The sequence below is a fragment of the Girardinichthys multiradiatus genome, chromosome 13, assembly GCF_021462225.1.
Source record: "Girardinichthys multiradiatus isolate DD_20200921_A chromosome 13, DD_fGirMul_XY1, whole genome shotgun sequence".
In the NCBI taxonomy this organism is placed as follows: Eukaryota; Metazoa; Chordata; class Actinopteri; order Cyprinodontiformes; family Goodeidae; genus Girardinichthys; species Girardinichthys multiradiatus.
Window position 1 is genome coordinate 30,615,496 of NC_061806.1, and position 26,573 is coordinate 30,642,068.

Sequence of the window (26,573 nt, forward strand, 5' to 3'; positions counted from 1 at the left end):
CAGATGAATAATCATTGAACCAAATGCAGGAAACATTCAGCCTCATATCCATGTTCATTTTTATCAGTATGTCAGTGAGTGGTAGAGGGAACAGAGGCACCATTGTTGGGTGAAATCCCTCTGGAAAGACTGAAGCTTCAATCATAGTTGTGCTGCATCCTTATAGGTGAAGCTAAGTCCAACAGGTGGGGCAGGAATATGGAGCAATGTTGCTGCTAAGCAAACAGAACCAAAGGAGGTGATCAGAGTTGCCAGATCACTGGAAGTTTGTCAGGAGGAAAGGTCAGTGCTCCCTCTAGAGGTTAACAGGTGGAAGTGCAGTGCCAGTGGTCAGCTGGGGCCCTGGGGTCCTGCTGGACTGAGGAGGGCGTCATTTTTCCAGGAAACTGTAGGAATCCAGGTGAGATGCTGAAGTACAACAGGACGTGTTTTATGTGGCCCCTGACATTCAATTCAGTTTTATTTATATAGCGTCAATTCACAACACGTCGTCTCAAGGCGCTTCACAAGTGAGCCCTGAATGGTTTACTTAGTTGGGTGAGTTTTTTTTTTCTATTATTTATTATACTCTCAATAATATTCTATTTTTTTGTCACTAATAAGGGTGCAGTGTTTGTTTTTTAAATAATGAAAAAACACTTCAAATATAGTATTAAAACTTTTACTCGGACATGATACAACAAACAGAAACAGGATTCAGAATTAATGACTGAACAAAAAAATACTATTCATATTTTTTTTCTTCTTTCAATCCCCAAAGCACACAATAGTCAATCAGCTCCACGAGTAAAATGGAGTCTAATACAAACAGGACAAAGAGCTGACACAGAGAGAAACAGACAAATTAAACAGAAAAGTGACAAAATTCAGTTCAGACTTTTCTTTCAGTTCTTGCATTTAATACTTTGTAGTAAAGAAAAGGTGGATAGCATAGTTGAGTAGATGGAGACGAGAAACCAGACAAAGAAACATCATGTGAACGTTGTAAGATGAAGAGTAAACAATTAAGGAAGAACCTAGATCTACTGGAAAATAGCTTTTTCTGCTTTTCTTCTTGATTAATAAGAGAACACCAGATCCAAGTTATTAAAGTCCCTGCCCTGTTTTTCTTCCTCTGTTTCTGACCAGACCTTTACAAATCTCATAAAGCCCCTCGTCCTTTAGGACAGCTGTGATATTCAGTCAGTCCTTCCTGTTGGGGTCCTTCGCTGTAGCCACATCTTGGTCGAAGGTTTCTCTCGCTGTCCACTACAGCTACAACCACAGCTTCTCTGAAAGGTTTTCTCTTTTATAGTTCCCAACTATACAAAACCTAACAGAGCAGATGAGCTTTTTCTCGCCCTATCTAATCCACTCCTTATTTGCATTTCACTCGTACGTGTGTAGTCAGGTTGTGGGGCCCTGCAAAAAGCACCAAATGATTAGCTTGAGCACCCAGAGGGATCCACACACCGGCCTACTTCTCAGTCCTGTGACCAGGCCTACGCTTTCCACACAAGCTGCCATTTCCATTCCCATTAGGGCCCCTGTTCAGATCTACTACCTAAGCCAATGTTAACGCACCGTCTTCACTGTGCTGCACAAGAATCACAATTTACATAAATGACATAAATGTGGGCGTGGCCCTACATTAAAGATGGCTGCAAACAGCTTGGCAGTGATTGAAAACTGTGAGGGTTGTGGTTTGAAGGCTGCATAGCACACACTGAACCTCTGGTTGAATCAGCACGGGCCTTGGGTCCAGGGAACGTGCAACAACGCCACCCTTGTGTCCAATCTACCTATGACCATCACATCAGATCATGCAACCCATTTAAAAAAAAAAAAAAAGCCTTTTATTAAAATCTTTACTCATAAAACACAATAAGTTTCAAAATGTAACAAAGACGGCGACAGCAATACTGCTACACAGTCAGAAGGTGGCAGCATGCATCTGCCTAGAGTGCACACTTGCAATAACAAACATTTGTGGCGGGGCGCTGCAATTCAGCGGTGATTGCAGATCGCCGCAGCAGATCGTCGCAGCTCTGCCGTCAAATAGGGTAAGCAAAGAGGGACACTCGGCTCTGAATCCTCTTCTCTAAAGCTTCCCATCAAGAAAAAGCTTCACATCCTCAAACAGTCCAAGAACCAGAGGTTAAAGCTGCAAGTTTATTCCAATGCAAAGCCCAAGCGGGTGAGAGAAGCTGTTAGGTTTTAGGTACGGCAGCTGAGATGGGCCAAAACGATCCCAGAAGGCCAGGTTGTTTTAATAAAGCTTAAGGTCAACAAACCAGCGCACTACACCCGCTGTTTCACTCAACAACACTCAGCACATTACAGCCAAAGTTACAGTTTCAGCCAGTTAAAAGGTGTAGCTGCAGATTAATGAACATATGCATAAAAACATGGCGGAAACACGAAACAACCACCTGCTCTGCTAAAAGGTTTGCCTGCTCAGCAAAGCTAGAAGTGGCTTAGCTTAAGAACCTGAACTGAGTCTATAGCTTTTATCACCGTTTATAATCGAAGCTAAGCTCTCAGCGAAATGATGAAAACAACATAGAAACATAAACAAAACAAACATGTCACTGTTGTATGGAGAGATGTATATGACGCTACTGCTAATTAGTATCATGTAAGACAGAAATCATTTAAACAAGCAGAAACATGATGCATATATTGCAGAATAACTGTTTAATCATCTGAGTCGACAACGTTAAATGGTTCGCCTTCAGCTCAGAACTGTTCTGAACTCATCCCTGGTTCTGAACACTGCAGTAGCAGTAGGCTCAAACATTCAAGAGAGGAAGCTACAAAATAAAACGTTTCAAACAGTCAGAGGAGAGAATTCATGCAAGCAGGGATCCTAAAGTTGGCTTCACCACTGAGGTAAAAAAGAAGAAGCTTGTTTTGGGTTCCTCGGGTTCTGTCCTCAGTCTGACAGAACCCTGATCTAGATCACTGGTCTAAATGCTAAGCAGCTACAGAATCATCCTCTCTCACAGGTTAAAACTGCATCAGCTCATATACCCACACCACTAAAGCACTGAGACTACACTACACGGTAAAAAAGCCTGGCAGATGTTGGAAGATCACCTAAACCAGATGAACACCTCCACCTCGCTTTCCTTCGCCAACAATCTGAGTCAGCAACGTTGCAGAAGAAGCTGACTTTTCTGCAAATAATGACAACAGAAAATGTTACAGATTAGACCAAGCATATTCAGAGATGGAAGGAAAACTAAAACAAGGCAGAAGTCTAAGGTCGCACCAACTTTCTTTTTACAGGTCAGCTGCTAGCTTCTCCCTCACACCAATGATGAGGTCAAATCCTCTCTCTGAGAAGAATGAGGATCATCTCTTCACATCTTGTTTAGATGGCAAAACTCCGCAGCTTCCTACATTTTCCCAGTTATGTCTCTCCCTTAAACAGAAACGCTTCTCATGCAAAGCCGAGCTCTGCTAGAACGTAGCTGGTAATCATTTTCCACAACTAAAGACAACAACAAAGCTGATGATAGAGAACATCTAGATGTATCTGAGTGGAAGAATGCATGTCTGATTTGTCTGTGTTCTTGCATACTGTATTTGCATTGATGTGAATGTGCAGGTCTTTAAAAGACCACGTTTAGCACCTGGAAGAAGACAGCAGTGCCTCTTCATTATTATGACACTGCAAAATGTTCTAATTTCTATTAAATCTGTTGGCCAAGGAGGCATCTAAACATACTTTAGAATATCAACCCTCTGTTAAATACATCACTGCCAAAAAGGGAAGTAAATCTGTGTACCCCAGAATTGCTCACATTGGAGGGTTTTCTTCTGAACGCGCCATAGCTGCATTTGATTTTTTTTCAGTTCTTCACCAATTTCAATCACAGTTAATGTCAAGTGCTGATGTCAACAGAAATCCAGCCAATCGGTTACTGGGAACGACAGGAAACATTAGCAGAAGCTGGTGCAAAAGCAGCAATGAGGTGTGGTTCTGGCCCTGGTCAGTTTTGTGATTTAAAGAGATAAAAACATGATTTTTAACAAATATTTTAAGTTTGTTGAAGCAACATGTTTCACTCTGCTAAGTGTGAGGAGGCCACTGATTCTGCATGAGTTCTCCGTTTGGTTTTTGGTTTTATTTACAGCTATTGTACAACAGATTCCGGCCAACACGTCCAGATCCACAGGTAGTAGGTGTAGGATTTCTATTATTCTGTCATTACTGCAACACAACTCAAGAGATCCTGCGTGTTTCAAACATGGGTGAACTGTTTATAGATCAACATTCACTGCCAGTGGTCCTTCCATGATCCGAGGTGTCTGCAGACGCACCAAAATCAGTACCGTCTACCACCGTCACATCATTTCAGCTCCAGTTTTCATTTTCCAACTCTACTGCTGCTTCTCTGAAAAGCAGAAGTCAACAAGTTTTCAGCACCTCGTTTCTAAAAAAACAAACAGAGCGGAGTGGAGTCACGCCTTTAAATTCAATCATCCTAACTATACGGCCCAAGGACACTTCAAAGGTCAAATGTCAGACACATTTATTTCCTCAATGGCCAGAAAGCCACACACTCAGATACAGGCTGTCCAATTATACACATGATTACTCTGAGGGCACAGATAATGATTTCCTGTTTCATGGCCGCTGGATAAAAGCTGTGCTGGTAGTCAGACTCTCATCCCGACTACCAGCCAAAATGTTAACCGACAATCGACTAAAATCTGCACTGAAACTCAACAATCATTCACCAAGTTCAACAACTCATACTGTTTAAAAACTATGCAATAATGAGAAAACCCTACACTTAGTACCTTCAAGTTCATTTTAGGTGTTTGGGAAGAGATGGTCATTTTTAGGGAACAGGAACATTTACACAGTTACAACTCACAAAAGTGCATTAATGACCACCAGAGAGAAAGGGGGGTTGGTTGGGGGAACAAAAGATATAAGAGAAACAAATACTTTTTTTTCCTTTGCATGAAGCTTTACTTCCAGTAAGCTCCACGTGTCTTAAAATGCCAAACATCTGCAAACATAGAGATAAAATCTGAACTTAAAAATAAAAGAAAAAAAATGATTCAAGTCATTCTTCCTTTCTTACGAAGCCTGCTGTGCGCATCAAGGTTGGAAGGGCTTCGTTTGTTGAACAAAGCGATCCCAGCCCCCTTTTCCTGGATTTCAATGCCTTAAAAAAAAAAAAAACGCTCATTTTATGAGTACAGTACTTCAAAAACAGAAACTCTTAACGAGTTTCAGCGTGAATTTCACAAAAAAAACAATATTTTTATGTTTACCCGACTGAATAGATTCGCTCTGTGTTTGCATGTCCTTAAAAGGAGATTTTGTTTTGGTGGAAAGTTGATTCAAATACAATGCACCTGATTTTCAGCTAAAATAATATACAAATAACTAACCAGCTAGTTATGAAGATAACAGAGGTGCAGCTAGCAGTAACTGTAGGTCACCAAAGTAAAAAGAAGGAGAAAACACCAGGGATGCAGAAGCAAAATCCCACTGAGATGAGGATGTGAAAACTGACATCTACCTGTAAATAAGACATTTACTGTATGTGTGGGACGATTTCTTTAAGAGAAAAACTGAGGATGGGAAACAAAAAGGAAAATTCATGCCTGCGGGTGAGCATTAGCAATCATTGACTTCAAGCTTCTTCTGTTTGTTTGTTATATTTTGTCAGTTCATGAATCCAGTTTCAGAGATCTGCATGTGCATGTGTGGAAGTTTGTCCATGAAGAGATAATTAAGCATGGTGAACAGAAATATGTGTGTGTGTGTGTGTGTGTGTGAGTGCGTAAAAGCTGGTACATTAAAACCAGCAGGTTCTGCAGTTCAGCAAGGCCCAACAGGAGGACCGGTGACCAGACACTGGAGGCTGTGCTGAAAATCCTGGTGTGCGTCGGATCCTGACCGCTCCGAGCGTGGCTCCCTTATGTCAGCTGGTGAGGCGCCTCCAGCATCTCCATCAGAAAGGTGTCGATGGGCGTGTCACCGATCAGTTTAAAGAAGAACAGATGCTCCAGGCACTTCAGCCCAATGGAGCGCAGTGCTGGGAGTCGGAGGAGGAGCTTTGCAAACCTGGATGGAGGAGAAATGGGTTAGTCAGACAGCAGTAGAAGGGTTAATGAAAAACCAGAAATTCAGAAAACTGAACTTAATGAACAATGAATATTTTTATGTGTCTAAAAACCTTCCATTTTATCCTTTACCTGCCCTGCTGATCAGGGTATCTCTGCTTGCAGTAAGCTTCAAGAGACGCATACACCCTCTCTCGCAGAACCTCCACCTCACTGGAGTTGGACAAACCCTTGGCATCTTTCAACAAGTCAGGAAAAATACACCGTCAGTAGACAGAATTAAGCCCATTTCACAGCCTTTTCATTACAACATAACCAGAACTTCTGTCTTAATGAGCCAGATGCTGTTTTATCAAGCATCAGTCTGTACCTGGGTTAAAGAGAATGATTGCACGAAGGCAGCCCAGCTCTGTCTTGTCCATTTGCATGTCTCTCATTTTGCTTACAAGCTCGGTCAGAACCCTGAAGAGAAAAGAGATATGCAGTAGGACGGCACAGACAGGGGGGACGCGACAACAGAGGATTTCATTAAGAGTAAAGAAGCAAAAGAGAGCATGAAAGAAGAAGAGTGGAACATTAAAAGAGAGACAGAGGACTCCAGCGGCCCACATGGTCGTTCATAATCGCTTCTCAATGGTTATCAGATTAGGTATGGCATGGCTGAACTGCTGGTTCTGCACAAGGAAATACAACAGGGGTGAAACAGAGATTAAATCCAGAGCGGTAAAACTGACGGCCGGTCTGTTTTACTACAGATGTACTAGAAAATATGTAAAGATGATAATATAGATGTCGAGAGTTAAAACTGACCTCAACCGATCAGGAAACAGTAACGCAAATACATTTAAATTCAGGAATGTCACTTAAAGGCACTTTTATTTTAGGTACTGATGTCTCACAGTAAAAACAAAGATCAGCGCTTTAACTAGGCCAATTTTAAAGCGTCTATAGTTAATATTTGAAACCTAATTATTTTATACGTCAATCATACCTGAATTACTATTGCAATAATTTTATGTTTGAGGTATTAGGAACAGAGTATTTCTGGTGACAGCTACAGGTCATCTGACACCATCTATAGCAGCCCAACATAGTCACCCAGGTGCCTCTGGGGTTCACTTAAATATTAAAAATGTTCGGCAAGCAAGACCCCAAACTGGACAACGTAAAGTGCTGAGAGTGCTTTAGTAAAGTAGAGAAGACTTGTTGCCATCTTTAAATATGACAGGATTATCATTTTGTAATTTAGGCATCAAAACCTAAATCTCTGTGAAACTAGACGGCGAAAGGATCAGCATCGCTTCATCAGTTCATGTTTTTAAAATGTTACAGCAGATTAATTTACATCCACCTTCAGCTTTACAAACAGCTATAACTGTGACCTCCAAATGACAAATTCATGCAACAGAAATCCACCTTTACTGACTTTGCTAGAGTCAGACTTGAGTTTAACCGTGTGTGTTTGTTGTTTGCAGACTGTGTTGTCAACATTAGATACAGGTTCCCTTAAATAAATTGTTGAAAAAAGGTTGTCAGAAAATAAAGCTGCTAACAAGGTCAAAGTTTGACCCATTATTCACTTTTAGGAAAAAAAAGCAGCTTTCAGCTTTTTTGTTAGTTTTTCTTTTATTTTGATTGGTAGTATTTTCATTTAATTTAGTTTTTTGCCTCTTTTATAGTTTGAAGGCTTGAAATAAACCAGCATTTTGTATTGTATTGTACCGACTACGCCAAAACAAATTCCTTGTATGTCCAAAAACGTACTTGGCAATAAAGCTTTTCTGATTCTGATTTTCAGTCCCATTTGATTGCTCTCTGTGTTTTTTCTGTGTATATTTAATTTAGGCTGAGTATTTTCCACTTTGAACTGTGATTTGTTCATTCTGACAGCTGAACTCAAGAAGCTTCAGCCATTAAAAACCAAAAGGTTCAGCTAGACAAGAATGAAAGCAAAAAATAAAATAAAATGCCGAAACAACACCTGACTTGTCTTTGGAACATTTTAATATGATCCGTCTCCGTCTCATCTGTCGCCATGTTTAAATAAGAAAAGTTAGCATGCTTGGTGAGGAAAGTCTGACAGAAATATCACTTGCATGAAAGATAAAAAGAAACCGTCAGAAAGGATTCAGGAAAACAAAGTCATGCAAATCAGCTTCTACTTATTTACTCCAGGATCATCTATGATCAGGATAAATATTTGTTTTAAGCGTGTTTTCACAGGCACCACCTAACTACAATCACCAGCACAATGCCACATGGATCTATTGTCTTCACACTAGTAGATTCATTTAGATTGAAAGTTAGTAGATGAAGAGGGGAGATTTATTTTAGAACGTATTAACTGATGTTATGGGTGCTTAATAATCCCAGGTGGAGTTTACTAATGCAGGCTAACACAACTCCCATAAACCTCCAGGGTAAAGTCAGGTAAATAAAAGGACCGAGTACTGGTGTGATATAAAACTCGTCCAAACAAACACAAATCTTCTGGCACCATTAACGCTTTGGAAACAACAGCTTATACAATCCAATTCAAGCATTTTCCTTTCGCTCCTTGTCTCAAAAAGCATCTGTTGTCAAGGACAACTGGCAGAAGACCCTGCTGGTGATACATACGCAACCAAAGCCACCAATAAAACAAAATGGTGTCAAACTAACTATATGACAAGACTGAGCCACTTTCAGGAGATTTTTAGTTTACACCAAGGAACAGAAAAACTGTTGCAAAGATCCAGAGAAACCTACAAAGCATCAGATCAGGTTTTCTGCTTGTTTTTACATCGAGTCAAAGAGGAGGGGTTCAAGGAAAGTGTTTGTGTTGTGGCGTAATTACCTGTCAAATAGGGCCCCAACCTCAGCATTGTTCGCCCTGTGTATTCAATCACAGTGTGTTATTACAACGTCATTACACAGATGCTCATTACAGTTTTCTGCCTGTGTGCTTCAGCTCTACATGTGGTCCATGCTCCTATAGGTTCAACAAGCTTAAAACTGTCCTCAGCTTCCAGGTACATTAGAAATGGTTTCTTTATCTGGATGTTCTGTTTCCTTTATGCTGGACTTAAACCAGAACAATGTTTGGGGCTGAAACCAGACCTCTGTTCAATATTTGAGAAGCTTTATAAACTCATTAAAGACTAAACATCAGCGTATTCCTAAATGTTTTGGTATGCAGGAGAAGATTATGATAAATATCATATTTTGAATGCATACTGCAAAATAATTACATTAGTGAAAAAAGTCCCTCAAAGTTTAATATGTTTCACTGTTCGTGCATAACAGAAAAATAAACTAAAATATTTATTAGGCTGTGGCTCTGTTGCTGTGTTAAAAATAAAGGTTTTGACTGAAAAATAAAAGGAGGTGTTGTGCTTCTTTCTCTCTTATTTTGCAGCGTTTCAACAAGTAACAAGTAACTTTTGCTCTCAGGCAAAAACTAAAAAGGAAAAAAATCTTAAATGACGTTTTGGCTCCAAAAGTGACTCAATAAATACTCACATGTGGCGCCTGGAGTCAACCCGTGTAAGTTAACGTCAAATTAAACAACTTTGGTTACAAAGCGTTTTAGCCTAGGCCTTTTAAATGGCTGAGGCAGATTTCAGAGAGCCAAGTGACTTAACTTATGATAATCGTGTACATTAGATCAAAGATCTGACCTTTGTACTTCACCTCAGGCTGCAAAATCTAAAGATGGCTGCAGCTAAATTATAAATGTGTGTTTTCAAAACGCCACTACACCAGAGGTCTCCAGCTCCAAGCCTCCAGAGCTACTTTCTGGAAATCTTTGGATGCATCCCTGTTCCACCAGACTTGAATCAGATGAATGACTCGCTGCAGACCTTGACCCCCAGGCGTGGTGGAGCAGGGATGCATCTAAAAGTTGAAGCACAGCAGCTGGATAACACCCTTCCCCTGGACTTTTACACATGAAAAAAACCGACTGATTCATTTTGACCAAATCAGAAGGCACTCTTCAGTTTAGTGTTGCACTGAAGTTTCTGAAATTATGTGGAACAGTAGGGAGCTCTTATGTTTGGCACTTTAAGGCCTGAGAAGTAAAAACTCTGCACTAAGCCATAACATTGAATCAAATTAGGTTTATGTTTTATTTTTTAATTTCTCCTTTTGAACAGATGTTGATATGAGGTGGAAAACAAGCTTGCTGCAGGAGGAGATCAGAGCTTTGAGGTCATTATCAGCAGAAAATGAGCGGATTGCTGTGAGCCCAGCCAGCTTTGCTTAAAACCATTAAAATCTACAGGCGAAATAATTAATTATAGTGTAACTGACAGTCAATTAACACAATGTGATGTGACCGATTCTCTAAGGAAGCTCCAACATCTGCAGCAACACATTTTAATAAAGGCAGATAAGAGTCTAATGCATGGAGGAATTTATGAATAAAGCAGCAGACAATATAAATATCACCTTATATGAGACTACACTGCCTAAACCCTACTTATTAGGGGTAATCATCCAAATCTTGTGAATCATAAAATCAACTACTATATATTTATATGCTTTGCTGCAACAAGATGTTTGAAATTAAGATAATGTACCTAAAACAAAAAAAAAAGGTAAAAACATACACATGCTCTATAAAATTCACAATAACAGAATGTACACTTAACAGTGAACATCAAATTAAATCATTTTAAGGAAATTGCCATTAAATATTCATTTGTTAGTATTTTTTCCATTCTGCAGCCATTATTATTGCATGATCAGATGCTACAGTGGGTATTATGCCACTGACTCAGGGGAGGGGGGAGTGCATGCATGTTGATGGGTAAGCATTTATCACCAGCGTCCCTCGCCTTACATGCACTGAAGTCTGACAGCCAGAACAAAACAAGCAGAGTCTTTCAGCCAATAACAGCCAATGCAGAACGCAGCAGTGCAGCCAACCAAAGATGAGAAAATACTTAATCATTAATAACATATTATTTAAATATTAAATAAAAGTATAAAACCATTGAGACAAATAAATGTTAAATTAAACAGGGATTTTAAATTTGATCTCTTAGTTTGAAGTTCTGTAAACGTCTGGAAATACACTGCAGTTAACAGTATGTTCATACACACATCTGCAGAATCACGAGGGAATCTTTTTCTTCCAAACGTGCGCGTGTAAATTACCTGTCAAATATGGCGCCGACCCCTGCGCTGTGGGCGCTGTTCCTGTGGACGTGGAGGCCCGTGGCCAGTAAAATGCCGTCCTTCACCGAGATGGAGCGATGGGAGAAGGATGCAATCAGGAGCTCGTTCCAGCCTGTCGGAGAGATGGCGTCTCAGTGTCCAAACAGAATCTTAAATACTCCAACAATATATTGTTTCTTTTCTGGAGCCACTTTTAGAGCTGGTAAACCATATTAAGATCCAACATATAAGCTAAACCCATATATTATAGGAACCAAAATCCATGGATCAGAACTTCTGACCTGTTTCTTATTTTCAAACAAAAGCAGCTTAGTCATTTAAGTTTGAAAGCAGCAAACTTACGCAGTTATGCTTCAACCAAATGCGTTACAACAGATTAGGGGTCTACAACCTGCTGCTCTGGAGCTGCAAGTGACTCTTTGGACTTTCCACAATGACTCTTAAAACCTATGTCTAAAAATCTTTTTAAATGGAAATATAGTAACAAATGAAGGTTGTTGCTGTTTTCTGTTTTTCGTGGAATAATTACATTGGATTTCTACAACACAATGATGATGAAAGTGTTAGTAATATTTTATTAGATCTATTGCAAACTATGTGCTTATTATTTTGCATAAATTTCCACAAATATTAACATCCCATAGAAGAAAATGTATCCATCTTCTTTTTGCAAATGTTTTATGTTTTTCTTTATTTGAACCAGATAATAGAAACAAAATTATGATTCTTTTAGAAGGACAACAAATGTTCTAATGTAGATATTGAACAAAACTGATAAATTGTCTTTGTTTAAATGATCAGGCAACATTTGAGGCTCTAAACAAATTTTATTTATCCGGACTAAGAGGGAAAATGGCTCTTTGGATTATAAAGGTTGCAGACCCCTGCAACAGGTGATCATAAACCCTGCTGGTTTAGACAAAATGTCTGCAGGAACCAGTTCTTTATGTTTTGACCATCAGAGCATCGTTTCAAACTCAGACAGCAGATTGTCTAGACTTCCCAAACCAGGAGCCAGAACTGAGCTTTGATGTGGATCTAAGGCAGCAGAATAACAACATCTGATTAACGAAACTTCAAGTTCCTCCATGTGGACCTCACCAGAAAACATTTATCTTTCTACACCACCTGCAATCTCTAAATTATTTGCAAATCTCTTAATAATGGTGGTTTAATGTTCCCAGATGGCTTTTAATGATTCTCCCTGAAGGAGCGTCGGTAAACATTTGCTCTGGCCTTCAGGAATGCAGGCTGTTATTTCCATTTTCCAACAGTGTTTGTAAACACAGAGCGGTGGTTTTACACAAAAAAAGAGGCACTGAGAAAAGTGCAGGGTGGTCTTCTAATTTAATTCTGAACACACCGGACGTTGTTTCATCAAGGCCTGAAACAATTCATCGGATTAATCTATTATTGAAATATTCGTCAACTTATTTAGTAATCGAATAATCGTTAACTGGAGCATACAGACTCTAAAACATGCCATTTGCTGACAGAACAACCCACTCAGAGCAGTAATCAGGCCAAAAGTGTGCAAAAAATATAAATGTTTTGCATTTAAGATGAAAAACCTTCTTTGTCTGTAAATATTCTACATCCAGAACTCCTCTAGTTGTGTAGCTTTAGCTTCACCTGGTTCAAATCCTGTAAAAAATCTCCTATTAAGCATTTTTACTGTCTGATTAATAATCGATTCATTGAAAAAAATAGTCGACAGAATAATTGATTAGCAAAATAAAGGTTAGTTGCAGCCATAGTTTCATCCATACTTAATGAGATTCAGAGACCAGAATAATGCGGTGTTTTTTTTTTAAGTGATTCTCTACATGTTAAAGGTTTTAAAGTTGAACCAGTTCTAAACCATTAACTAGTTTAATTAGCTTGAAAATGATTATTTAGTTTATCAGACTTTAGGCCACAGGTGATAAAATGCACATCATAACAAGTTTTATGATGACTGTAGTGGTAGTTATGAAAGCAGAGACTGACCTGCACGGAGCAAGATGACCTGATCATCCAGAGGAAGCTCAGAGAAGTGAGGAATCCTCTTGGCCCACTCCACCAACGTGAAGAGCTGCTTGTCTGCTGCCTGGCAGATGTTGGTAACAGGATCATTGGGCTGAAATGGAAAGAAATGGAGGATTTACAGGTCATTCATCTCATTACTCATAGGAACAGTCTATTAGGAGCATTTAATTAAACTTGCAGCACCAGAATAAATTAACATTTAAATATCCTATAAAAAAACATTTAGAGAAACATTCTAATTAAATCAGAATTGTCTTTGTAACATGGTGGCTACTCACAGAGCTGCCGTCTGAACTTCCATCTGCATGAAGCTCTGTCTTTTGCTCCACAGCCATCTCAGCTTCCAGAATCTTCTCCACCGGCATCTCCTCGTTCACCGCGCTGGTAGACTCGACCTCGCCTTCTCGCTCCTTGTTCCTCTGCCGCTCCTCTTGGACAGCTGAGGAACGAGGGATCGGAGCAGGAAAGGAGGAGCACAGGAGAAGCAATGTTTGAGAAGCATGCAGGAAAAGCAGAGGAAGAGTGAAGAGGTTGAGTAGATTAGGTCAACGGAAGCGAAAGACAGCAAAAAGGTATGAAAGCCGTAACAAAAAAAAAAAGGGCATCAAGGGTTTTAAAGATGACAAATAGAGAGAAACAAAAGATTATTGTTGTTCTTAAAAGGAACATGTTCATAGAAACCAGTAAGAACTGTTTAAACCAGTGGTTCATGCCCTCCTTTTGCTGACATATAGCTAAATTATCTTATTACATCAGTAAAATATAAAACAGAAAAACTGACCTCTGTGCAGGGATCAGAAATCAGGATGTGGCATATTTTACAGGCTTCTTTTAATTTTTTAATAATGAGCTGAGTGCTCTGTTGTGAATGTTGTAGTGAATAAGAAAGTGAGCAGAAATCTGCTAGTCTGGGCTCAGCTCATTGCTATAATTTCCTCAGTGCAACACTTAATTAATAATAATAATAATAAAACAAGGCTTGTTTCCCAAATCATGATGCAAATCTGACTGGAGACCTGCTGAGGGAGTTTCCCACCTCCATCTACACAGATGCAGAGACACAAGCATGAAAATGAATCTTCTTTCCCTCCACACACCATAACCCTGGCTTTGTGCATCTGCATGTTGGTCTCAGCAAATACTGATTTATGTTCCCAAGGAATGCTGTTTTATTCAAATGTGCCTGACTTATTAACTATTATTTTGAAAATGTAGCATTTGATACAAATGAAAGTTGCATCTTTTTGAGAGTAAAGCTCTGTGCCTCCCTGTGCTCTCTAACGGCCCCCAGGATGGAAATCACAGGTTTAAACACCACCAGTAGGAGTGAAAACAATGTTATTTTATTTGCTGTTTAATTACAGTAATTAAAGTGTAACTACACACCCTTTACTCTGGCCAGCGCTTTCAAAAACGATTTGCAGTATCAACAGTCTACACTGATCAACTGGTGAAATGGCGATAAAATTTTATGTTTTTGTCAGTAAGCCACAAATTAAGAAAATGGGTGTCAAATAAAAATATGTGCAGGAAATGAAACGTCTCTACTTCCAGAACTACAAGCATTAAAGTCTCATTTAACCTCTGAACAAACGTGGAACAGCTCTGTGGATGACGGCAGCAGATATGTCCAAACTGTGCAGCAATCAGACGGGAGTAAAACAGCTCTTTAGAGTTTGGAGATGATTGAAGAAGTGTATAAATGTGGCTAACTGCATCTCCAGAAAAGGTGAAAAGACCTGTGGAAGTCATTCCAGGCTTGCTCTGATTCCTGGCATTAAACTATGGAAAAACATTTTAAATGATCTCCTTCTAAGTGACAGCAAGTGTCATCTGTCTCTATGCCTTGATCGCTCATACAGACAGCATCACCCCCCTCCCTCTCTCTTCTCCTTACATCTGTCGTTCATCTTGGCCACTACAGAAGGAGGGAGGGGGAGAGAGAGAACGAGAGGAAACAAAAAGAGGAAGAGAGGGAGCAAGGGGTTAGTGTTTACAAGACTCATCCACCCCCACATCCCTCTCTAGAACTCTTTCCTCGTTCTTTCCATCCTCTACTGCAAACACGTCACCCCCCCTTAAGACACAGAATATAAACTACTGCTGTGTATCACGCTGCTTAAGTAACAACCAAATAAAAGTTGCCTCATTTGTCCCGTGAGATATAGTAAAACTGACACCCTGCATTTAGCCGAACAGTACAGAAAGTTACAGATTATGTAAGAGAATCCTGGGTCTCGCTGTGCTGCCAGATTATTTAATAATCTGTAAGAATCCAGAGCAGCTCTGCAGGGACAGACCAACCAGTGATTTTCACCCACAGTGACCTCAGATTACACCAGACTATTCAAAAGTTACCCAGATGTTGTGACTAAAAGGACAATTAAAGCAAAAACCTGCTGCTCCTCTAAACTGCTACAGTCTGTAGTCTTTCGGCACAGAATAAATTCAAAAATTGAAATGTTAAAACTTTGAGAGGAATTCGAATCCGATCTTTTATTTTATAACTGCAACAGCAATGGAGCATCTATTTTAGATGATAGGCTCAGAGGTACTGGTTCACAGAGGGGCCCAAGTTGATTTGAGGTGATCAGACTCTAGACTGTTCCACATCTGATTTTTGGGTCACTTTGAACCCTTTAATACTCGCACTAACAAACAAAGTATATTTAACTCAGTAAGAGTTTGGGTTTTATATAGAACAAGGCATTTCATTTAGCCAGAATGGGGATGTGTTATGGTTTTAAAAATGCATTCAGGGGTCAGGGGGTCATGACCAACTTTAACTAAACATTTAGGTCTGTCCATTTTTATTATTAACTTATTGGATGTATTGAGAAAATGAGCTATAGTGTATTGATAGTGTTGATGCACCAGACAACAGCCTCCTGTTTTTCTGTTCCTCAAAAGGATGTTATTCAAACATCTTGGCCTACATTAGACACTAAATACTTTTGGTTGTGGTTAACAGTTATTTTTTCAGATTTAAGGATAGAAAAAAACGCTGCCTATTATAAAGGCTGATGACTTGAAAGGTTTTTGGGTGAAAGACACAAAACGTATTCTCTTCCCGTACTGGAAGCAAAAAAATTTGCTTCAACTTTTAAAACAAAACATCCATCTCTTAACTAAATGAAAGACTCTGTATGTTTTCGATGTTTTCTCACCTTCTCTCTTCATGCCCATGGCCAGGCATTTCTGATAGCGGCAGTACTGGCAGCGGTTCCTCTGCCTCTTATCCACAATGCAGTCCTTATTGTCCCGACAGGTGTAGGTTAGGTCTTTTCTCACGGTTCTCTTAAAGAAGCCTTTACAGCCCTCACAGCTGTAGACGCCATAGTGTTTCCCTGAAATACAAAGGGTGATGAAGATCATAAAAGTCACTTGAAGGACTGCAGATTGTTTAAACGTCTCAGCAACGTTTTATTAAAACAGTTGGATTGAAGAGGTTTACAGACCAGAAGATCTATCTCCGCAGATGGAACAAAGGCGTTTCTGGGAAAGCATCGGACCCGGGCTGTGGGGAGACAGCTGCTTCAAGCCAAGAGGAGGTTTCACATCATCGGAGCTGCTCACTGCATGGAGCCCTGACATGGTCACTGTTGAGTTGATCTAAGAGAACAACACAAAAAGATGGAGTTTGTAGAACAGGATCCACCCTTCCACCAATCCATACCCCCATTTCATACCTTGTCCCATTTCATAAGTGTGAACAAAGACAGATTGTGACCCTTGATCAAACCAAAATAACAAATGGCAAAGGGGTAAAACGACCATCTCAAAACTAAAGCAATATTTATATATTTTCCACTTTTTAATGTTTCTCCATCCCTTTAAGTTCCACCTTTGTTGATATCTCACTCTAAAAACCGATCAACAATAAGAGAATGCTTCAAACTTAAATCTAGATATATTAAAGAAGTCTCAAGACACATTTAAAGATAAAAGGAGTGGGTAATAATCGAATGAATGTGAAATCGATATAAAAAAAAAAAAGACTGGCAAAGACAGAAATACTGTCAGAATTGTCAAAAAAGTTCATTTAACATATTTTGGAGCATCATAAACTAAAACGTTTAATTTGATTACAGTTTGTAATCATTTCAGGACACCTTCAATATAGCACCATCAACACAGACATTTATTTATTCTTGCCAACTTGCTTACCTGGGGGCTGCTAATTGGGCCATATCCCACCGACGGTGTGCCAGGCAGGCAGGGTGAGTCCAGTGATGAGCTAATAACAGAGAAGGGTGAGCCGATGCTACTGATGGGGCTGTTGACCCTGGTGGTGGTGATGGGTGGCAGTGAAGTCATGGAAGCCGCCGAGGGAACCAGCGGCGGCGAGTGTTGGCCCAGAGGAGGGGAAGACACAGACGAACTGTCTGGACTGCGAGAATCTAACAAGAAACAACCAGAGAGAACGTCCAAGCAGGGTTGTAGGTTTGATTGATGTAAAAAGCTTTAGCATGTCTCAGCTGCAAGTTTAACTTTATTTCTTTAAGCAAACTATTAGGACAGTGTAGGAACTCAAACTTGAGGAATTAGTTTTGTTTGTATAGAGAGTTTTTATTATGTGAAAAAGACATTACTACCAAAAGAGCATGAACTGAAAGCTATAAAATGTATAGAAAACATTTTGTTAATTCAACTGATTTGGATTAAAGAAGTCATCATTCAGAGGATTCATCAAAAATGTTTAGATAAAAACTGCAAAACAGCTTTTAATGCCATACTGACATGACAAAAACTAATTTTCCCAGTAGTTATGCAGCCAGTATGCATCAAACAAAACAGGTAACAGCCCATGGCAAATTATAAATACTTGGTGACCAGCAGGATTAGAGCGGACAGCATTTCACTAAATCTTTTCATTTCAACAACCTGGATTTATTGTTTTTATCATTTTACACAACCACGTTTCAGGTTGACTTTAGATGTCGAGCTCTTTTATTGTGTTAAGTAAAAGTAAGAAAAAATACAATGTAATCTGCATGACAATTTCTGAAATTTTCACTTGTTTTCAGACCTGACTGCGACAAATGATCAACCATGTGTGTTATGATGACTCCATAAAGTTGACACTATCATCTATCGCTGTCTGGACTGCACAGTCACCGCTTTAGGCTATATGCTGGTTTTCACCTGTTCTGTTTATTTTTCTTGAGATAATAAAGATCAGCTGACAGGACTAGACCTTATACCACTGATCAAACTCATAAACAAGAAAAAAACTGCCTTTAACTGCTCAGAAAGTGAAATAAATCTGTAAACTTGGTATTGTACTGAAATGGTTTGTCATTTTACTCCTAGTAAACCAACAGAGGTTCACAGTGCTTAGATGTGTTAAATCAAAGTTAATAAATACTAGAATTAGACTGCAATACATAACTTTACTTAAACACATCTCCTCCTAAAAGAAACAAAACACATTATGAAAAATCTTTAGACCCGAAAACAGAGATTTTGTTTTGTTTAGGGGCTTATGACACAATATTTTGTATATGTCCATTATTACCCTGCATAATAATTTACATTATAACATTTAGGTTAAGAAGAAAACCTGTTAATTATTATTAATAAAATGAAAACATGTTGCAACCCGCTTTGCTATTTTTAATAATTTAAAGAACTAGAACAACAAGTGCTGTCAATTTGTCTCGTTGTGAGCATATATTAGTTAATGTTAAATTTGATCACAGTTGGAAATGTGTATGTAAAAAAAAAAAAAAAACCATCCGAATACAAATATAGTGTATTATAGACGATCCATTAGAAGTAAATTGATCTGTGTCGTTTGTTTTTTGCTTACCTCTGCTGTCTCCCATGATGGTGCTTGGAGCCACAGGGGTCGGTTGGCAGCGTTAAGCCGGCGAGCTTTCGTCTTTAACAGCCCGCTGTCAAACTCGAGACAGCGGACTGAGGCCCGGGCCGGAGTTGGTTTGGGAAACCAAAAATGGGTCTGAAATTCCAACACAAGGCAGAGCAACAAAAATAAAAATAAATGTGTGTGGGTGAGGGTGATATTTTACTCAGAGAAATAAGATTCAAACAGTTGTTTTAAGGATTTCCATTACTTTTATCTGCTGCTACTAGAAGACATAAATGCGAATCGGTTTATTTTTGTCATTTTGTGCAACGATGTAGTTAAATCTGAGAAGCAGCCAGCTGCTCAGCTGATGCCAAGAACGTCCTGTCCGGATATTTTAAATGCTTATAATAGTTTAATATTAAACTAATAACGTATTACTGACCTAACCCATAGTGCGTTTATCGCAGTGATTAAAACGTCCCGCAGCAACAGAGTATAGACGGAGCCCTGACAGATGGCAACAAACCACTGCTGCTCTGACAGCTAACGTTAGCCACCAGGGCTCGTAAAACTAACGATACTAAAAAACTTTAAATGTCGCACTGTTACGTAAGTATAAGTTGTTTAGTTACGTTTTAATGCTAAATCATACGTACAGCACTCTGTACACAGTTTGAATAAAGTTGATATTGCTTGTCACGTTTAGGAAACCTAAACTAATGTCTGGTTTAAGTTGGCGACGTAAGCTAGCTATGTTTAGCCACTTACCCCAGCAAGCTAACTAGATAGCTAAAGTGGATCAGAGGAGAACCGGACAAGCAAGAACAAACCAGATTATTACGGACTGCCCCGCCTCTCTCGCATATATGCTAGCTGAATGATCTAAATCTATATTTCCAGCAAATAAAAACGGATTACTGACGGTTTAACGGCGCAGCTTCTTCGTATAAAAAGATGTGGCGACTAGGCCCCGTGTGTGTCTATCTCTCCCCCCACTTTGCCTCGCAGTCAGCCCTCCCTCTCTCCCTTCCACCCCCTGCGCCGATGAAATCATGACGACGGTGGAGGATTTGGCTTAGTGCTCCTGTACAGTTGAACACTGGCCCCCAAAAAAATCACTGCAAAAGTGCAGCGTGGTTTCTGAGGCTGGCCGTGTGGTCATGGTGCGCCTCGCATGTCTGTCAGAGAGGGAGACACATCCAGTGAAAGAGGTCAGGAGGTCAAGACAAGTTCAGCTTTGCATTTCAGTAGCTCTAAAGGTTATTGTCGGACATTGGTGGGCTCATCAGTGTTAGTATTGCTTGAAGCAGTGCATGCATTAGGTGTACAATCTTATGCAATACACGGAGTTTCATAGCACCTTTGGAATCACTGCTGAGTAAACACATACAGTACCTGATTTACTCCATACGTTGAAGTCTTATCATTTTTAATACAAGTAATATATATTAAAGAGTTAACAAACTTGTAAACAGCACCTCTGGTTGTAAACCTGAAAGGCAAACGGCTCATAAATTACACAAATATTTTGCAAATACTTTCCTTTGCTCTCAGTCAGAGAGTTGTTTTTATCTTACCTGCATAAGCAGTTGCATTTACTACGAATGACCTAACAGTTAATTGTGTTATTAATTAGGATTATTTGGGACCAAATAACTGTCATAAACACTTTTTGGGTATTTTTTCATCCATGGTGCAGATTAGAGCATCAGCCTTGCTGTGTATGTTTGAAGTCTTTGTTTTCTGCTTTTAATTCATATTTTTTAAATTTTTATAAGGGTTGCAGTTATTTTGTTTGGAACACATTTTGCACTGGGTATTTCTCAATCTAAGTGCAAACTAAATAACCTGAATTTTATTTTTACCCACCCAAAAGTCATATATAATAATTACATAATAAATTAGTTAGTTCATTAAATTAGTTGAAATCCATTTATTGTTATCTTATTGTTAAGAGAATAGCATATAACAAAAGAAGTCTGCATTCTCAGTCATTTTGTTTAAAATTGAGCATTTCTATAATTGTTTTAAAACAAGACACTAATATAGACAACAGATTTATGAATTCATGCAAATTCATTTTGCATTTTGCATACATGAATACATTTTGTTGATGAAGATAAACATACTTTGATCCCATGTTACTGCCAGATGTATTTTTTAGAAATGTGTGAATCACAAAATTGCAAATGTTCATTTTAAGCAGCTGTTAATGTAGAATATGCTTTTTATTAATCTAAATATTTTTGGAGCTTTTCTTTCTGTGAACATGTGTGTCTAATAACAAAACTCACTGCTTTTTTGGCTGTCTTTAGTTTATAACTTGTTGTGATTTTGCATGATTTTTACTTCTTGTTGATGAAATTTGGTCTCTTCCTACAAGGCTTTTAAATACCGTATCACCCCCAAGGGGACTGACACGGCATTACAATCACATAGAAGAGACTGGCTTACTGTTTTTGGTACAAACACAACCTGGAGGACAGAACCATTAAAACAGACTTTTATTTTATTCAGTCAAATTACTGAAAATGTGTCTATAAAACTAGTGAAATTACTTGTATCCCCTAATTTCTAGAAGAAATATGGAGGAAACTGCTTTTAAGGCTTTTTATGCAAAAAGCTTTATTTTGAGGAAAAAAAATAATTGTGGTTGGAATTATATCATAATTCAAAAAATTACTTAATTTCTGTCTCAGAATATTTTACACCATGTTTTTTTTATCAGTTAAACAAACTATATCATTAGTCTTTCAGCAGTTGAGTTAATATATAAATAATATTAATCTCAGCTACTTTATAAGGCATTAAACTCAGCCATTGTAAATATAAAATAACAATACGATCATTTGTCTTGGTCAATTTGTTTGTTATTTTCCCACATAAAGTGAGCAAAGACTTGAGCAATTTCTATAGTTTTTTTTTCGGTCCGCAGACAACAACAGACAGCAAAAACCCAGAACAAATTTTGACAAATTGTTTTATTTCTTAAATTCAGAAAACATGTAAGTATATCAGATTTCAACACATCACATAAAATAAGATGGTGAGGCACATAAAAGCAACTGAAGTTCAAATTTAAGGACCAATCATAGTTTTGTCTTCATGTATTACAGCACATTGTGATTAGAAGTATTTAGTAATTATAACATTAGCTATATTCTGTTAGATTCTGATAATGTTTTTACGTCTATGTCGGACTAAAACGTTCATCGTCATACTTACTGAAATAGCCTTCTGCTGTCTGAATCTGCGACCCTCTTTGTCGATGCTCCTCCGGATCTTTTTGTCTGTTTGTGGTTTAATTAAAATTTAATCCTATCTGCAACAAGCGAAACCATAAAATATTGTGATTTATTATTTGACTAATTGAAGCACTCAGTTGTACCGTTTTGTATTACCTTGACATCATCCTGCTCTCATGAAGTTTCTATTCTATAAAAAAAACTGAACCCAAACCTGATCTCTTCCTGCATTTCAAACTATGCTGGACACTAATTAATGCTGAAGATGTCACTATCTAAATATGTGCTTGTGTGCTTTACACATGTGTGTGTCAGCGCAGCTTTAGGGATTAGCCCCAGTGTGTGTCCAGTAGTGATTAGCCTGGTCAGTGGGCCTGTTGTGCATTCACTCAGGACATTAGCATATTAATGCAGCCTCACTCCTGATCTCCCTCCCGCCCTCTAACTCCCGCTCTGTCCCTCTCACGCGCTTTCTCTTTTTCTATACATATTTCCCAGACTGCAATGTTGCTTCCTGCAGCTTCAATCTATAAACCTCACCAATTTACGCTCCTCGTGCTGTGAAGCAGCACACAATCTGGCCACACAAACCTCAAGGTTCCTGGTCCTCCTTTTTCCCTCCAAAAATCTGCCTCTGCCCCCACTCTTTCTGCACCACATTCAAATCCTTCACTTGCTCTCATTTTCCCCTTTCTTTCTCCAGGTCTGCCCCCCTGAACTTTGTCAAACACAGGAAAACACACACACAAGCAAATTCACAAGGGCAAACACAGAGAGGGTGAGTACACACACACACACACACACACACACACACAGACACACACACCCAATCCTCATTCATTCTCCTTTTCTGTCACTTTACCCTTTCCAGTGCAAATTTAGCTAGACCTTCTTTAGACTTCAGTGCTGAAGTGTGAACCAGACACATTCAACTATTCAGACTTTAACCTTGGTTCCAAAATGAGGACAATCCTGATCTGCAGAGCAGTAACATGTAGAAGCAATTAGACCTTCCACCTGTATGAAGGAAACAATTATAGTTAGCACATATTCAATTAATTGGTGTTAATTTGCTCTCCCAACTGATGCAAGTTGGAAAACATATTTTGGTATGAGAAATGAAAGCTTTCAAAATACTTTTCATTTTGAAAAAACATGAGTATAACATAGATTAAAAGGTGTTATTTTAGTTGCCTTGCATTTAGGCAAATCAGGTGACTTCCTCTTTACCTTCTAGTTGTTGTCAGGAAGAAAACATCAACTTTTCCCAACATCTTGATATTGATGCTGTAATATGCTATATTCTATCAAAACGCAAATAAAACACTTTAATAAAAAGCTTTTAGACACCCAGTAAATCTTTAAATTGCTTTAGTCTCAATACTAAAACCATTAAGCTGTCTTGCAAAAATGTCTGATGATTTTCTTGAATGCTCTGGATTTTCATAAACTCACACTCTTCCTCGCTCTGTTTGTCTTTGTGTGTCACGCTTCCACCCACAAAGCCGCTGAATTTGATCCCATCCATGGTTGTCTGTCCCTCGCTGATGTTCAGAGGTCAGGGGCGTGATGTCCATCCACAACTCCTGGTTTCACAAAGGCAGACGCAAGAATTGCGTTTGGACAATCAACTCCAGACCTCCATGTCTTTTTCGGTCATTAGTGGACTCACATTCTTCAAGAGGCAGGTGCATCGTCTGGTTGTGGGGCAGTTGATGTAGAGCTCATTTAATGATTTAAGTTCCAAGCCACCGAAGCCTGTGAGAGGATCCAAAATATCAGTTCCTCCACTTGCTGAGAGAAAGCAGTGTTTGTCCACAGCCTTCAGATCAGCAAATGAGGATGGAAAAAAGAGAAGACCTGAAAAAAGGAATAATGGGGAATAAACCTAAGAAAGAGAAAGGTAAAAAGTGCTAACTCAACTCATGCTTGTATTCTGTGCCGGTGACACCATGATAAACGAAGGGGTCACCACCCGGGGGCAGGCCCATCTTAAAGGAGCCAGCGCTGTGACCTTGTACAAAAGAAGGAGTGGGTCCCCCAACGGTCACACGGATCAAAGAGGACAAAAGCCTGAGATGATAACTGCACAGCAGTTGTGCACCTGATTATCAAGCACATAAGCAACTGGGATAGTAAATTTCCCCAAGTTAGAGCCACTTAGGGTGGAGTAACAGGATGCTTGAGAATTAAAAAGTAAAGCATTGACTCGCTCTAATCTGATTTGCAGAACGCAACATTTTCTCTTTATCTGCTTCTCTCTGTTAGGCGTTCTCTCTTTCTGTGGGACTCCGTCTTTATCCGAATGATGCGGTCTTTGGTGAGGCCTGGCCTATTCATCCAAACCCCATGTGCTGTATGCTCACCATTGAGGTGCAGAGTAGCATGGTCACAAAGGATGGCAGCGATTAAGGGAGCTTGTACCTAAAAGTTTTAAGCCAGCATTCAGAATAAAGTTTGCAGTTTAACAGTAAAGCCAGAAACTCTTTCACTTCAAAACAATTTACCATGAAATCTTTTAAATGTTTTTTTAAACCCTGCAGTATGGAGATGGTATGTTTTAGTATTGTTATAGTAAGTTGAAAACTTCTGAGTTTCCTTCTCTTAATAAAATAAATAAGGCCACAAGGCCAAATGGTTAAATTTTCTTTTACCATCCTTACCTCATACATTAAAATAAAGGATTTGTTATTTATTCCGAACACACCTACAACAAGTTCTGATCAAGCTGGATTTAAAAAGGCCTGGGAGCCTAAACTTTTCTGCCTCACACTTCTCTACAGGTACAAATTCTGCTCAGTGCCCTGTTTAAAACTGACAACAAAGATGTATTACCTAAAGGAAAGGAGGTGTCTAATGGCAGGTATTAAGACCCTTTGGGAGCTAAAATCTGGATCAAGAATTTCTGCAGAAACCCACCATAAAGTCCCTCTTAGCCACCGATCATTCATCCTTACATGTGCGACCGACATCCTCTCTTCTATTCCATCCTTCCTCCGTTCTGGGTCGAATTTTAGCTGCATCGCAGTCGACATCTGACCGCACTTGTCCTACTTCTCCATCTTTCACTCTCTCTGCTTTTGCCTCTTCTGATCCTGCATCCTTCTTCCTCTCCTTCTTCAACCCTTTCTGTCGGGCCCACCCTCCGCCTTTACATTTCCTCTCGATTTCCCCGCCCTCCTTCTCCTCTCTCTCCCTCTTCTTTCACTCATTCCCTGTCTCTTGCTCTCTCCCTACCCTCATTTCATGCAGCACTGGGGTTACCTAAGAGACTGGGCCTCAATGGAGAAAATCTCCTTTGGTACAATGAATTGGGCGAGAGGCAAATGGGAGGGAGAGAAATAGGGGGGCAGGGTAAAATTAGGGGGTGCTGGACACAGGAAGGGAGGTGGGGTGCAGGAAAAGTAGAGGGAAAAGATAGTGGGATGCAGAGCATGCAGGGATGGAAGGGGGATACGAAAAATTGAACAAGTGGCTTCGCTTGTGTGATTTCGCCTTAGTGGTCAGTCTTTTGATGGTTACTTATAGGGCCCCCCTCCCCCCAGCTTCTCACCACTCGGACCAGTTGGTCCCACTAATTAAGAATGAACTCGTTTTAGGATGTCAGTAAAACTTCAAATAAATCATGATTATTATGAAATTAAATTATCATTTTGATTAGTTTTGAGCAATGTTGTCAAAGTTCAGCATCATATTGTTTGCTTGAGATGAGCGACATCAGTGTCAGTGGTGCTGTTTTGTTTGTTTAGTGTTTGTTTGTACTTGGCTGGAAGTACAATATGGCACCCAAAGGAGAATAGCTCTTTATACAAAGACAAAAAGTGATTTAACTGCATGAACCTTCTCCATTCAGGAAAACTAATTACACAATACCCCTTTAATCTTTTTCCTGTCTGGGCTTGGAAGATGTTCTTCCCCCCAAAATGGAGGCCTGACACACACAGCCTTGTTTGGAGGTTAGTTACTGATTAGCACAAAAGTGTTGCAGTTCATTTTCTTGTTGCACCTTATTGAGCTCCTCAGCCATTCTATTAACTTTGTCATTTGTCTTTGAGTTGGCAAACAGATCCCCTGCTGCTCAGTTTTGTCTCTTTACAACTCACCCCCCTCTCCACAAACCCCTCATCACACCCGAGGATGTGAGAAAACAATGGGCCTAATAAAAGAAGCAGAGAGATAATTACAGCACAGCTAATAAGTTGGCCTATCCCCTAAACCACTAAAAGCAGAGATGCAAGTATGGATATGGGGGC

General features: G+C 39.4%; 1 protein-coding gene and 1 long non-coding RNA gene across 8 annotated transcripts; one reads left to right on the forward strand and one right to left on the reverse strand.

The window, feature by feature from the left end:
* Positions 1–645: 645 nt before the first annotated feature.
* rxrba (retinoid x receptor, beta a) lies at positions 646–20,245 on the reverse strand. Of its 7 annotated transcripts, none has more exons than XM_047382908.1 (13): positions 19,998–20,245; positions 19,076–19,225; positions 17,431–17,663; positions 16,722–16,875; positions 16,431–16,610; positions 15,161–15,181; positions 13,542–13,702; positions 13,225–13,354; positions 11,215–11,347; positions 8,909–8,944; positions 6,443–6,534; positions 6,205–6,310; positions 646–6,073 (listed from the first exon to the last, which is right to left on the reverse strand). In XM_047382908.1, exons 2-13 carry the CDS (start codon positions 19,089–19,091, stop codon positions 5,926–5,928), a joined length of 1,410 nt encoding a protein of 469 aa, XP_047238864.1. In that variant the 5' UTR covers positions 19,092–19,225; positions 19,998–20,245; the 3' UTR covers positions 646–5,925. The 7 variants fall into 7 exon arrangements, with proteins under 7 accessions (XP_047238864.1, XP_047238868.1, XP_047238865.1 ...); XM_047382912.1 differs by lacking the exon at positions 19,998–20,245 and adding an exon at positions 19,844–19,963; XM_047382909.1 differs by lacking the exon at positions 19,998–20,245 and adding an exon at positions 19,518–19,640.
* On the forward strand, positions 19,549–25,053 carry LOC124878801. Its single transcript, XR_007040858.1, has 3 exons — positions 19,549–19,684; positions 23,024–23,098; positions 23,826–25,053. It is a non-coding gene; the product is annotated as an uncharacterized LOC124878801 (long non-coding RNA).
* Positions 25,054–26,573: the final 1,520 nt, after the last annotated feature.